General features: G+C 33.6%; 1 protein-coding gene across 9 annotated transcripts in view; it reads right to left on the reverse strand.

Moving 5' to 3' along the window:
- The window catches only part of NEK1 (NIMA related kinase 1), a 100,734-nt gene that overhangs the window by 6,675 nt on the left and 78,893 nt on the right, over positions 1-15,166 (reverse strand). For all 9 annotated transcript variants that reach the window (XM_036031991.1, XM_036031990.1, XM_028519672.2 and 6 more), the window contains 5 exons: positions 12,893-12,981; positions 11,851-12,098; positions 5,068-5,219; positions 1,190-1,398; positions 31-161 (listed from right to left, as the gene is read on the reverse strand). In XM_036031991.1, coding sequence (XP_035887884.1) covers positions 31-161; positions 1,190-1,398; positions 5,068-5,219; positions 11,851-12,098; positions 12,893-12,981 — 829 coding nt within the window. The remainder of the gene's footprint in view (positions 1-30; positions 162-1,189; positions 1,399-5,067; positions 5,220-11,850; positions 12,099-12,892; positions 12,982-15,166) is intronic.

The following is a 15,166-nucleotide window of genomic DNA, read 5'->3' on the forward strand; positions in this document are numbered from 1 at the left end:
ATTAAATGTTTTAACTGACATTACACCTACCTTTATTTTCTCATAAACTTCAAAGAACTTTTCAAAGCCTATTTCCTGCTCCAGTTGGAGTCTCAGCTCCTCTAAATGGTTAAAGACACTGTCATATTCACACTCACTAGTTATCTCACCGTCACTGTTATCTAAAAAACATGAAAAAATAAGATCGTTTATGATTAAAAAGATGAATAATTATTACCCTAATAGACTAAAATTCTATAAGTGAATAATGTCATTGAAATACACTACTTTATACTTTAAATAAAAAGTTTTTGTTGTTATACTTGTCATTTATGCAGGTAATTAATGTATATTTAAATCTATCTTAATAAGAGCGTTACTCTGAAAATTTTTTCTTTTATAAACAGTAAACTAGGTTAGAATAAAAACTTCCTGAGAGTTATCACCAAATTTAGTCAAAAAAATTTAAAAAGTGCACCCACATGTTCTACATCAAGGTAACCAACCTTAACAACTATTTTTAAAAAGTAGGTATTAAACAGGGGGCAAAACATGAAAAAAACATTCAGAAGGCAGACAACCTAAGGTACACACCACAGAACTTTAGTCAAGCACCTAAAGGGCATTATAAATGCTCTATATGTTTTATGTCAAGTACGCACCAAAGATGCTTCGAAAAATTCTAGTAAAAGACATAATTACTAAAGAGTCATTCCTTTTCACACTGAGTTCCTCCTTCCAAATAAATAGTTAATGAAATACACTAATTTTCTTTGCATCATAGGGGTAGTGCTATGAACAAAGAATAATTTCTAAACCAAAGTTTTAAAAACTTTTTTTAGTATTAACACACTTCCGGTTAACCAATGTACATAAATGCTCTCTGCAAAATATAAAATGCTAAGAAAACTAAGTTACTATCTTTATTACTAAAAAAATAAGAAATGAGTATTATTATTCTGTCAAGAAGCAGAATAAAAATGCTTCAAAAAACATTTTCATAATTTAATGGGGAAAATGGAACAATTGGTATGTGCATTTGTGTGAAAAGAAAAAGAATGACTACAAAGTTAGGACAAAGAAGCACGCTTTGGTTTTATTTAAAATCGGAAATGGTTCATATCAAGTATCAGAAAACATACTCCACTTGAAATACCTGTGCATCTGAAAAAGGAAAAGGCCCACCACGATCACAATCACGATCACACACCTGAGTGCCACTCTTCATTCAGGGCGCTTTCACTGCTGGGGTTGTCGTCCTCATCTGCCGCATCTGTCCCATTTGCAGTCTGCTCTATGTCACTATTCTTTAAAACTGACTCTTCCTCCTCACTGTACTCTTCCCCAGGTTCTTCCCTAAGCAACTGCTCCATAGAGGCCTGAAGCTCTTGTAAATCTGTGTCAGTTTCTTCAAACACACTGAAAATTAAAAAATTAAACTTTAAAAGTACTATTAGATTAAAAAATTTGAAAAAAACCTACAGTTTTTGTAAAAAAGATTTTATTTATTTATTTTTAGAGAGAGGGGGAGAGGGGTAGAAAGCGAGGAAGAGAAATATCAGTGTGAAAGAGAAACACTGATTGGTTGCTTCTTGCTTGAGTCCTGAGAAGGGACTGAATCTGCAACCCAGGCATGTGCCTTGACTGGGAATCGAACTGGTAATATTTTGTTTTGTGGGATGATGCCCAGGTGAGCCACACCAGTCATGGCAAAAAAAACCCCTACAGTTTTTAACAAAAGAAATAAGAATTAATACAACTGATAAATAAAGTACATGACACATAGTCTGGAATACATAAGCTAGAAGATGACTTGTTTAAAATGGTCATGAGGCCCTGGCCAGGTAGCTCAGTTGGTTACAGTGTTGTCCCTTTACACTAAGGTTGCAGGTTTGAACCCCAGTCAGGGCACATACAAGAAACCACCAATGAATGCATAAATAAGTGCAACAACAAATCAATGTCTCTTTCTCTCTCTCCTCCCACCCCCATGCCTCTCTTTCTCAAATCAATAAAAAATAAAATAAAATAAAATAAAATAAAATAAAATAGGTCTTGATTTGCCAAACAGAATCATGTAACTTTCAATACTACTCATTATTTAAATTTTGAAAGGAAATGTCAGTATTTTAAGAAGATAGTCTAAAGAGGTTTTTCACTTGTTTTCTAAGACAAATACTTAATATTCAAATATTTTTCTTTTATGCAATTTTGAAAGTCAGTAAAACCTTGGTGTATAGCACTTATACAAAGAACTTCCCATATAAACTCTCACTGGGCATTTGACATCTTGAATTGGAAATACTTTGGGAAATTATATGTTCATGTTAATAGGATGATCTAGTGAATAAAATGGTCACCAAAAGTCTTATCTTTAGATATTTATTCTTGAAAATATTTCTGAAGCCCTCACTGGTGTGGCTCAGTTGGCTGGGTACTGCCCCACAAAGCAAAACATTGCAGTTGGATTCTTGGTCAGGGCACATGCCTGAGTTGTGGGTTTGATCCCTAGTAGGGGAGCGTATGAGAGGCAATTGATCGATGTTTCTCTCCCCCTTTTTCTCCCTACTTTCCCCTCTCTCTAAAAATAAATAAAATCTTAAAAAAAGAAAAATATTTCTAAAGTACATAATAAGTAAACATTACCATAATTATAATACACTAACTATAATAATTTTATCTGAGGAATCTTGTTTCCAAGAAATTCCTCAGGATATTAATTCTATTTTCATGGACTTATAAATGCTAAAATAAACTAATTCATGCAAATAATATTTTATATTTATATAGTATTTTAGTTTAGTTGTATCCTACTATTTAAATTTTATTCCCACAAAACTCACTTTAGAGCCATGGAACTGTGAATTCAAGTGTTTCAACGACTCACTCAAGGGCATCCAGTCAATGAATGACAAATACAGGACCAAAATCTAGGTCTTCTAACACTTCTGCAATACCACAAAATGCAGTCACAATGTTCTCTCTCTCTCTTAAGATGCGCTTCTTTCTTTTAAAGTGGCATGCAAATAGAAAAATTTGCTAAACCAAATACAAGGGCTGGTAAAGACCTTTCCTGAAGTTTATTCTCCAATCAAATACACAAATGTTTACTGAAGAACTAGAATTTCAACAATATTATGTGAGACAGTGAATAAAATTTCTATTAATAAAAAATGAAAATGATCTTTTAATATAGAAATATCTTTACTTTGTTACTTATGTGTACAAAGTCCTACACTTTGACTTTGTAGAACCTGTAGAGAAGCAAAGCATCTGTGAGAGAGACAGAACGTGTAATGCTTTTGGATCGTCCTACCAGTAGCATTTAACTTACTATTTAATTACAAAATGAACAGACCAGGCACACAAGCTGGATACCATTACTACAGTGACTGGACAGTAACCACTGATAAAATCTTATTTTAAGCAGGGCTGCTAAGTCTACGATTGTGAGGAAAATATGAGAAGATTAAGATCTCCTATGAAGTGAACATTCAAAAAATTGTCTCAGGTACTTTAAAACCTTGTCCCAAATTCACTTTTTCACTAGGCTTTCATGTTGTACTATCTTGAGTAAAATTTGGATCGAAAAAATATTTTTCCACAAAGGAAATGTTAAGTGAAATTTTCCTATATAGACATGGAATAACTTACTTTCAAAAATCATTTAGTTTTCAAATTTAAAAAATCATGTTAAAGTCTTCTAATTTAAATTTTTAAATAAACTGTAATCAACCAGTGACTGAAAGGACAGAAGCCACAAACAAGCTACAGCTCACTCAGATAAAAACCGATGACTTTATATAAAAACTGAGGAAGAAATTGTAACCCAGCACTTTGTCAACCATACAGGTGCTGACGTGTAGTGTTCTCCAATACGCCTAATGAAAAGGCAGTTAAAATGTTAATGACCACAGCTAAGCAGAAAGAAAACAGATAAAAGGGTAATTCTCCCTCCAAATTTTGAGGGCACCAGCAAAATTCTACAGAACTCTATGAAAAATGATAATAAAGAGCAACATTTAAAAGATAAAATTTGGTTAGAAACTTAAGGAATGAGGCTTAAGAAAACCAAAGAGAGAAAATGAAATGTAGCCGATGAAGTAGCCCTGGCTCAAGTATTATAGGAAAAATGGCGAGACTGACACAATGCGTTCAATGACACCAAAACATGAGTTCTTTCTATTGAATGGCAGAGGTGAAAAGGAGAAAATTAAGTTAAAAAATCAAAAATAAATCATACAAATTTTAATATTTTGCAATATATTTCCTGGTGACTTAAATATACTGTCCCTCCTCAAACACTTTAATCCAGGGTACTCTGGTTCTATCCCCCCAAAGTCTGCACCTTTGTCTGAGGGGCTGGAGACTGAATGGTGTCAGAGGACATGGAGCAGGATCACCGACTAAAGGGCCATTCCTTCCAACCCTCTCAGAAGAGCTGGTTAAATCACTCCCCTACACTTTAGATTCCACATGAATCACAAGAAAAGGAATTTTGTGAAAGCTATTACGTAAGTTACATGAAAACAACGTGTAAGCACATGCAGACACACACAAACCAAACAGCTATTTCCCCCGCTACCTCTCTGCTGCCATGGTTTTGAAATCGTTCACGTCAGGAGAGAGACGTGGATGGAGTTTTTGGTCATCTTCCTGGGCAACTGTAGTCGACTAAGGAAGTACTTCAGAAATTCCAGTTGCAATCCCTGTGTCATGTGGTGTGACACTATTAAATAGTCATTAGCCTGCTAACATTCATTCCCTTAATAGTTGTTATTAAGCACCTTTCCGGTGCAAGCCATTGTGCTGGATGCTAATTGGTGAGTAAGAGAGAGAACACCAATGGAAACTATTTTCTTTCTTCTTCAAGTGAGATTAAGTGACATCATTCAGAGGCAGAAATACATAGGCAAAAATCAAAATTTGCATGACTGTACTTTAAATATGCTGTAAAAAGTTAAAGGCATAGTGAAAACTTAGCTACAAATCTCTTTAAAAAACTGTCTAGGTGAGTCATCATCTCTAGAACACATACAAACTTGGAATTCTGTTAGTGTGACTATGTGTTAATGATGCCATACGCACATGTCTTCAGAATCAGAAGGTCCTTCTTTAATGTGCTCATCTTCAAGTTCATCTACTTCCAGATTGTCCTGGCGTACATCTCCTACAGTGGGAACATCCATCAGTGTTCTGAACAGCTTTGAGAGATCTGGAAGTGAACATGTTCTCAACATCTAAAAAAAGCCAACAGATTTCTTATTACAAGTAAGATAATTAGAAAATAAAACCAAAAAATTAGAAAATTAGAGCTAATAATTTTATTATTATATACATGTGAGATATATGTATTAATGGCTGACTTGCCCAAGGTGAGAACAAATTCTTTTGAATTTCAGGGAGGAAACTAAACCTGCAAGTTATGCTTGAATTTCAGCTCAGAGGTTTCAACACAAAGTCACCTTCAAAAGGCAGGGAGAGTTGTTTACGTGAGATGTGCACGCGGCGTGGAACTGGCCATGTGTCAGGGGCCCAGCAGTGCTAGAAACTGCCGGTTTACTCCTTCGCACTCATGGTCGATAATATCCCACATTCACGGTGTCTCTGCTAAGTCTTCCTCTACCTTCCTAAGGCCAACCCTCCGTATATATTTTTACCCAAATCCTAGAGTTAGTCTGAAGCTTGGCTAAGCACAGTTACACATAATTGGTGGCTCTTTGTATCACTTTGCCACTAGGAGTTGCTGGCTAGCTGACACTGGTTAAATCAGGGACCTCAACTTAGTACAAAAAAAAAAAAAAATGCCTAATACTGCTTCCCCCAGCAATGGACTATCAGTGGAGCCTTTCAAGTGTTCATAGTGAGAACCACTGTAACAGCAAGGTAAGAAAGAACTCAACAAACTGAACTGAGATAAACAATGTATACAGTTGAGGTGTTTAGAATTTGAATTTGTGTTGGGTAAGATCAGGGATATTAGGACTAGCATTTGCCCACCAACAATGAGAATGTCAATGGGCTACAAAACAGATACCTATTATACAAGTCTCAGGGCTGAGTTCACTTCAAAGGCATCCTGAGATCCGAAACAGGACTCCCAGGGCCCTGATAAGAACCCAGCACCAGATGGGAGACTGTGAAAACACAATGTTCAGCATGTTAATGAAAATTTATATACTTGGCCGATTTTATTGGTACAATCTGTTTTTGAGAATAAAAAAGGATAAATTTCCATTATTTGAACATAATTTACATATTATAGCACTCAGGGGGAAAAATGGTTACAAACTACAAGATGTTAAAGATACACTGCTTGTTAAAGCACTTAATAATAGTACTGAAAGTATGTCTTTTGCTGAATCTCATACCGTCAGCAGAATTTATGCTTGCCTTGTTTATTATTTTAATGGTTTGAACCATGTATATTATAAACCAGCAGTATGCAAAATATACATCCAGCAATAGTTTCTCCAGATACATGCTAATCAAAAAATTAATAGCATATATACATTACATGCCTAAATACAAAGTGACTACGTGAACGGATGCAATATTTTTTAGGCTGACATAAATTTTAGCCCTGGAAAATTGTCTCAATTCTAATGTATTCTTTTCACTAATTAAGATAACTTTCACAGCATAAACAACAACACAGTTAGGAAGACACTTCAAGTGCTGTGCAATCGGACGACCTTCCTCTCAGAATGGGTTTACACACCTACCAACCCAACAGCTATCCGTCCTGTGTTAAAAAGTCATTAATGTTTGTCATCTTCTTTGACAAACTGTTAAAGTTTTTAACAGGATATTCATCTTTGGTCAGAAAATTTCATATAAGAAAACTTTCAGCTTTATAATTCTACTAATTTTTTACCTTGTTAAAAGCAATATTCTAGCTTGAACGTTCATAGATCTCTACTTATAACTGGACTACTTTTTTTCTAGATTCTTCTTAGCATGATTTTACGCAACTAGCATTTGTTACCATTATAAATCAAACAGGAGAGCAATGTTTTAGAAAAATTTAAAACATTAAAAAATATATGCTTCCTTTAGATTTTTTAAATTGTTGGATTACTTCTATTTTTCCTCAAAAATGAAGACAGCCATGTAAGACAGTAAAAGAATACTAGTTGCACTAACAAAACTTCATATGAAATTGTACTTAAAAAAACCTATTAACTCACTTTTACATCTGTAGTATTTTTCATATAAAATTATGAACTAGTAATACTCTGCTAATACTATGAAGTGATTTATAACGAGAACATTTCTTTAGCTGTTCCTTACTGTAATTAAACTATAACCTTGTGCTCTCAAAATAGCTTATACAAGTATTTGCTCACTCCAACTCATAAACCAGATTAAAAAGAAATTTAAAACACTAATGTAAAAATTATGAATATTTATCAAAGGTAAAAACTATGAACATCACCTTAGACTTGATATTTTAGCAAATCAAAAGAAGACATTTAAGGTACATGTCTGGCTGTGACTTGAAAGAAAAGAACTTCTCAAGTATTCAGAGAGATCAGTGGTCCATTCCATTCCCCAGATGAGAAGAGTATCGGTGGAACACACCTGGTCTCTCTCTACCCCTTATTCACTATCCCCTAGAGTGAGGAGGGACGACAGGGAAAGACAAGTAGCTTTTTCATTTGGCAGCCTGCATTCTGTCCTTACACAAGTCAGATCATGAGAAGATCACATCATTAGGCTATTTTATTTTGACTTATTAAAAATTTACCTTCAGTGATCTTTAAGTGTTATACTCTCAATTTAAAGATTTTATTTATTTAGTTTTAGATAGAGGGGAAGGGAGGGAGAAAGAGGAAGAGAAACATCAGTGTGCAGTTGCCTTTTATGCACCCCCAACTGGGGGATCTGGCCAGCATCCCTGGCATGTGCCCTGACAGGAATCGAACCAGTGACCCCTTGGTTCACAGGCTGGCACACAATCCACTGAGCCAAACCAGCCAGGGCTACAAATACCTTGTGAAGCTGCTACTTCATTAACAGCGTTTCTTGTTAGAAGCAATGCAACCCAGATGACATAAGTCTGGATGTAATGAAATATTCTTTTCCTTTTGAAATGAAAGTGAAATAAAAATATATTTAAATAAGCAAAAGCTGAAAAAAATTATTACCAACACGGCTACACAAGAAGTGACAAAGGAAGTTTTTCAAGTTGAAGAAAATAATACCTGATAGAAACTTGAATTTTACCAAAGAAATGAAGAATGTCAGAAATGATAAGTATGTAAATTTAAAAGACTTTCTCAATTTTTAATTTCTGTAAAAGATAACTGAATATTTAAAGCATAAATAATAAAAATATTTTGTGGCGTTACTAACATGTAACAGAATAACAATATCACTGATGATAAACAAGAGAGTAGAAATCAAAGTAGGTATACTGTTGTACAGTTCTTATACGTGAATTGGTATAATACTATTTAAAGAAAAACTGTGAGAAGCTAAAGATGTATCTTGAAAATTTAGAAAGACTATTAAATATTTTTTAACATCTACCTTGTAAGCAAGTAGTAGAGATAAAAGACTAAAAATATTCAATCTAAAAAGAGAGAATTAAAGTAAAAAAAAAGTAATGAGACAAAAAACAAAGTAAGCTTAAACTCAATCATAATGATAATTTATCAAAAATTACATTAAATCTGAATGGTCTAATGACTTTAATTATAAGATTGTCAAATGGTTAAAAAGCAAATCTCAACTATATGATAACTTCAAGAAATTTATTTTAAATATAAAGTATCTGATTAAAAGTAAAGGATGTAAAAATATATATCACACAAACATTAAGCACAAGAAAGCTAGAATGGCTATATTAAAACCTGACAAAGTAAATTTCAGAACAAGGTGATATGACCAGGAAAACAACTATATCATTTCATAATGATAAAGGGGTCATATTCATCAAGGATAATAAATGTTAATAATTTACATTCAACTGACTGAAAATTTCAACACTCCTTTCTCAGTAATTGATAATGAGAAAGAAAATCAGTAAGGCTATAGAAGACTTGAATCAAAGAGGAACACTTCCTAACAATAAACATATCAATTTATCCAGAAGGCATAATAATACTAAATTTTATTTACACAATATCAGAACTTCAAAATACATGAAACGAAAATTGACACCATTCAAAAAATTATACAAATATTGTTAAAATTTTCAACCTTTTTTCCTCAGCAACTGATAGTTAAAGTAGACAAAAAATCATTAAAGATAAAGACTTGAACAACACTATCAACTAGTTTGACAGTGTTCAAACTAGTACTTGACATTTGTTCTTGACATTTACAGAACACTTCACCCAATGAGAAAAGAGGACACATTCTTTTAAGAAGGTATGTTAATAGTAGTAGCTGCCTGCCAGCAAAGGAAACTGAAGAGTAACTTAACTAATGACCACAGAGAAAATCTAGGAAGTTACAATATAAAGGAAGCCAACAGATGATTTAAAAAGTAAGGTGTATATCAATTCTGTTGAAGGAAGAAAAGTTAAGAAAGGTGTGATAACACCGTAGTAGTTGATGATTTGACAGGAGCAATTTTAGTAAAGCAGTGGGCTAAAAGCCACACTGGAACGTATAGGGAAGTAAATGGATGAGGAGACTGGAAAGATGCAACATACTCAAGAGGTTTGGCTGTGAAATGGAGCAGAGATATGGGCTGGCACCTAGAGAAGGACAGGTGCTCAAAGGAAGTTCACTATTCCTGATGGGCCTAACTAGGACGTGTATGTTCAGGAAATCCACTCTAGTGGAGGAAGTTAACAGTACAGGTTAGAATGACAAAAGTAGGAGTGAATTCCTACGAGAAGGTGAGAGGTTAGGTTCCAAAGCATGAGATGGATTTCCTTAATGAGAAGAAATAACATAAGTAGTGTAACAACATTTTTTAAAAAGAAATTTTAACAGAAATCTTTGTGAGAGGTTAATTATCCCATTTTGGTAAACAGATTATATAAATGCTTATAAGTAATTTTTTCCTTTTCTTCATGATTCAAGACCACTATTTACTGATTACTTACTATTTTGGCCCAGTGATGAACTCTCATATTTCAGGGATTTATGGGACAGGCAGATACGGTTTTCTGTCCTTGCCTGAAATGGCTACAGATTGCTTTGATTTTCTTGTGTTTTTTCTTGCCCTTTCTTCTAACATGAAACCTGCTTTGCTGTGTATACTCCCAGAGTAAGTACTTTTACAGAACTTAGTGAGGCTAAAACTAAGGTCATGAAAGAAAATCAAATAATCACATGTATTATGTAAGTAGTAACTTTAAAGGCAGCAACAAGTTTTCAGTTATACACCCCTACTACAAAAGGAAGTATATGAATTATATGATCATCCTTGTCTGTTCCACCAAGGATGCACCAAGTTTTTATCTTTAAAAATCTAACTGCTATTAGTTAGCAATCTCTACATTTAACATAAACACAAGAAGATATTCCACAGCCCTGGCTGGTGTGGCTCAGTGGGTTGAGGCATTATCCCACCACCAGACCTGGTACAGGTGCTGAGATCCCTGGTCTGGGCACATGTGGGAGGCAACCAACAGACCGACGTTTCTCTTTCTCCCTTCCTAGCTCCCTTTCTCTCTCTCTCAAAGCAATAAAAAAAAAATGTCCTCAGGTAAGGATAAAAAAAATACTCCACAAAATAAAAACTTATCTAATTGGAAAATTAAATTGAAAATCAAAATGACATATTTAAAAACCAATAAAGGACCAAAAAATTCAGGCAATTTACTTATAGATATATTAAAAATGATCAACCTTACTGGTAAATACAGAAATACAAGTTATGAAACATAGACACAATTACACATTCACTAAATATATAATTTTTAAGTAAATGATAATAGTTGGTGTGTTTAGTGGACAGACTCTCACACACTACTGAGAACACTATGAACTGTTTCTTGATGGGGAAATTAGGCAATATATAACTTTTTAAATTTCACTTACAGAAATTTATTTTATGGGGATAATTGTGGATATGGACAAAGATGCAGATGTAGGGGGTGGCAATCACAAAAATTGAAACGTAAAGGCCCAAACCTAAAGAAATAGATCTTTAAAATTATGATATAGCACAACAAATGAAACTTGTCATCATTAAAGATGATATAAGAGACAATCTGACAATATGACAAAATGCTATGTTTGTATTATTATTATTTGTAATAATTTTATAATCTATATTACATAGAAAAGCAGGAAAGAGTATATATGTATCCTATTTTGGTAAAAAATATAAAAATTATATATTGGAAAAGTAACATAAAATGATATGTGATTTCTTTATTTGCATTTTTAAATTCTGTATAATGTTCTAATTTCTTACCAAGAAGTAAATTAGTTATATATTTAGCAAATGAGAAAAGAGGTTTGAAAAACTTTTATCAGAAAGTGCATATGAACATCCATTAATCTTTCTTTGTATGAATTAGGCAATATGGCACTTCTATCCATTTAAGATATATTGCTTAAGCATAGTCTCATACTCAAACTGAAAGGTGGATTGGGTAGTGGGAAAGAAAGAAAGTATAAAAGCATATAAGAGGGATCTTTTGCTAAATAAGAAAAGACCCTATAAAAAGAATCTTGAACATGAAGTCAACGAAACAGTCTTTGTCCTGATTGTTTTCAGTATCTCAGAAGATAAAATGGAGGTTTTCTGTTGTTTCTGTAAATTGTTCTGATGTGTGTACAAGTATATGTATTTGTGTTTTTAAGGGATTAAAATAAAACTCATTATGGTTTATCAAAAAAAATCCATAAAAATTTTATCAAGTGAATAACATTTTCCACGTGAATGAAGAGCATACTTGCCTTTGGGTTGTTTGCATCAAATAAACCAGTTGAAAGTCCAATCAGCAAGGAATTCTTGGTTTTATTTTTTGGTGGGGAATCAGAGCGAGATCGAAGTGGAAAGGATTCTTCTGGTGAACACAGAATTGACTGAATTTGAGAGACTACATTCAAGTGTTCGGGATGAAACACTTTATGGAAAAATGGTTCTGGTTGCATAGATTTGTCTATGTCACATTTAGAGTGCTCAGAATCATCTACTCTCGGTTCTGTGGTATAAAGCAAAAGATTGTGTGATAAGTGTATATAGTACTTAAATAAAAGTTCAAAGTTATATTGATAAGGAACAGTATTTAATACAGTCTAGCAAAAAACTTCACATCTATCAGAAAAACCAAATCAAAATATATACAGTAGTCCTCAGTTACTGTTGACACTGTGTTCTGCACCTTAAACGAAATGACATACAGCAAAACCAGTTTTATGATAGGTTAATTCATATAAACTAGAGTGAAGTTCCTACTGCATCTCATCAATGTTATAATGAAAGATGTTATTAGAGGACCTGCTGTATGTAATTATACTACCTTGTAAATAATCTTTAACAAGATATAATGTTTCATTTTCGGAAAGCAGATTTACTGTTACATACTTCCAACACATTGTAAGTTCTAAAATGTACACACTAAAGCAAGAAAATACGAAGAAAAACTCTTATATATTCATCTTTAGTTTCAGTTTATTTTTGCTCCTATATTTTAATTAATACTATTGAAAAAGAGGGGACAACTTATTGAAGCCCCAAGTTCATTGGGTTAGCTTTGGGAAGTAATTCTTTTAAGTTGGAATATTCAATAAAATAATTGATTTAAAAGTTTTATTGCTCACACTGCCAAGCAATCCAGGTTTATAAATGCAGAGTCCAGTGCTCTGTGCCTATGCCATTTTTTGAATGATTGAGGTGGATAATCAGGAGTGCTTTCTATTACTATATTGTTCAACTAAAACTGGTTAGTGTTAACAACATTCCAGAAAGTAATTAGACCAATACAATGATGGTTACCTATATGAACGTCACTAAGTTGATCCATATTCCTGGAGGCTGTATCTTCAGAAACTTCATCTTGCTGAATGGTAATGCTATCTTCAAATCTGCCACACACACATACATCAGTTTTTTTAAAAAGCTGACAGTTTACTAGCAATAATAGGACAAATACAAAAGAGAACTCAAGTTCAATAGCATGTTGCGATCCCTATTCTAAATATTTTTCTCATTTATATATACGTGTATACTTTCTCTCACAAGCACAATATATTTTTGCCCCGTGCAAACCTTCACCAATCATAATCGTTCACAACAACCAGCCTCACCATTTATTATAGTAGTGATTCCCAAAGTATGGTCCCTAGACAGCAGCAACACATACTGAAACTTGTTAGAAATGTAAATTCTCAGTGCCCACAATAAACCTATTAATCAGAAACTTGGGGGGATAAGTTCAACCAGTTTAATAAATCCCAAAGCAATTCTGCTTGCCGTTTGAAAATCACTACTTCAAGCAATCAAAATGCCCCTTAATAGAAGAGAATATAAAGCAATCATGATACCATAATACTATGAAGTATCATGAAGCTGTTTAAAAAATGAAGCAGAAATCTATATAAACTGATATGGAATAATATATGCAAGATATATTATTAAAGTAAGCAAAGTAATTTGTGGCCAATCAGCATTAAATGGTACTAGTTTAGATTCTGAAAAAATGGTGTGTAGCAAAGTAAAAGAATAGAATGACACACAAAAATGTTATAACACTCAAAGGGAATGAATTAACTGAGGCTGAAAAGTAAAGAATTCAATTTTTATTTCAACATAGCTGGGAGTTAAATTCATATATTTATTTAGTCAGTGGCACTGACAGTCTCCCTTAGATTGTCAAATAAAAAAAGACAACAGACAACACAACAATAGCCATTTGGTGTGAATGAATCAAAATTCGACTTATTTTTTATCAGACTGACAACAAATTTATTTTTTGATGTGCTGTAGACTTTTAGTCATTAGTTTATGTGTGCTATGAGATGAAAAAGATTGATGACTACTGGGCTAGAAGAATATATTCCAAAAGGTACCAATAATTTATTTTGGGGGGTCTAGTTTATAGGCAATTTTTATTTTCTGAATACTTTTAATCCATCTCAAATTTAAGTAGTTTTTACTTTTCAGTTTTAAATTTTGAATAGTTTTCTACTTTTATTTTAAAATATTGCCCTGGCTGGTGTGGTTCAGTGGATTGAGTGCCAACTTGGAAACCAAAGGGTCATCTGTCCAATTCCCAGTCAGGGCACATGCCTGGGATGTGGGCCAGATCCCCAGTGGGGGGCACACGAGAGGCAACCACACATTGATGTTTCCCTCCTTCTCTTTATCCCTACCTTCCCTTCTCTCTAAAAATAAGTAGACAAAATCTTTAAAAAATTATTTTTAATCATACAAGTAACACATTTTTTTGTTCAAAACATAATATTCCTTGGTTCCTCAAGAAGACAAACACAGAATTAACATATGCTGCAGAAATTCCACTCCTAGGTTAGGTTTACACCCAAAAGAAGTGAATACAGGTATTGTAACAAAAACCTCTGTACCAATGTTCACAGAATTACTATTAGTAATAGCCAAAAGTTAGAAACAGTCCTGGAAATGATCCATCATTATCTGCTGAATGTACATCCGCTGCTGAATGCATAATAATGTATGCTATATTCATATAATGGAATACTGTTTGGCCATAAAAAGGAAAGTACTGGTCCATGTTACAACATAGATGAACTCTGAGAACATTGTGCCGAATGAAAGAAGACAGATAGGAAAAGCCACGTATGAAGTTTCATACAAAATATTCAGAGCAGAGAAATCTACAGACAGAAAGCACGCAGTGACCGCCAAGGACAGGGAGGGTGTGGAAATGGGGAGTGGCTGTGCGATGGGTGCAGGGCTTGTTCTCAGAGATGCCAGTGTTCTGGAACCATGCAGTGACAACAGTGTGGATTTACTAAATGATGCTAAGTTTTACATTTTAAAATAGTTACAATGATAAACTTTATGTTATATAAATTTACCTCAACCCAAAAAAAGAGGTGTTTTAGGACAGCCCTAACCTGATATTTAGGATCAAATATCAGATCCCTTGCTGTTATCAGTTTTGTGGACGTCTGACCATATCTTCCCTTTAAATGTACATACATACATATGTACCTGAGTACATACATAATAATTTTTACATAGAATTATCATGGTGTTATTCTCCTATATGAAAACATTTTGTATTTGCTA

Source organism: Phyllostomus discolor, chromosome 8, assembly GCF_004126475.2.
Source record: "Phyllostomus discolor isolate MPI-MPIP mPhyDis1 chromosome 8, mPhyDis1.pri.v3, whole genome shotgun sequence".
NCBI classification, from domain to species: Eukaryota; Metazoa; Chordata; class Mammalia; order Chiroptera; family Phyllostomidae; genus Phyllostomus; species Phyllostomus discolor.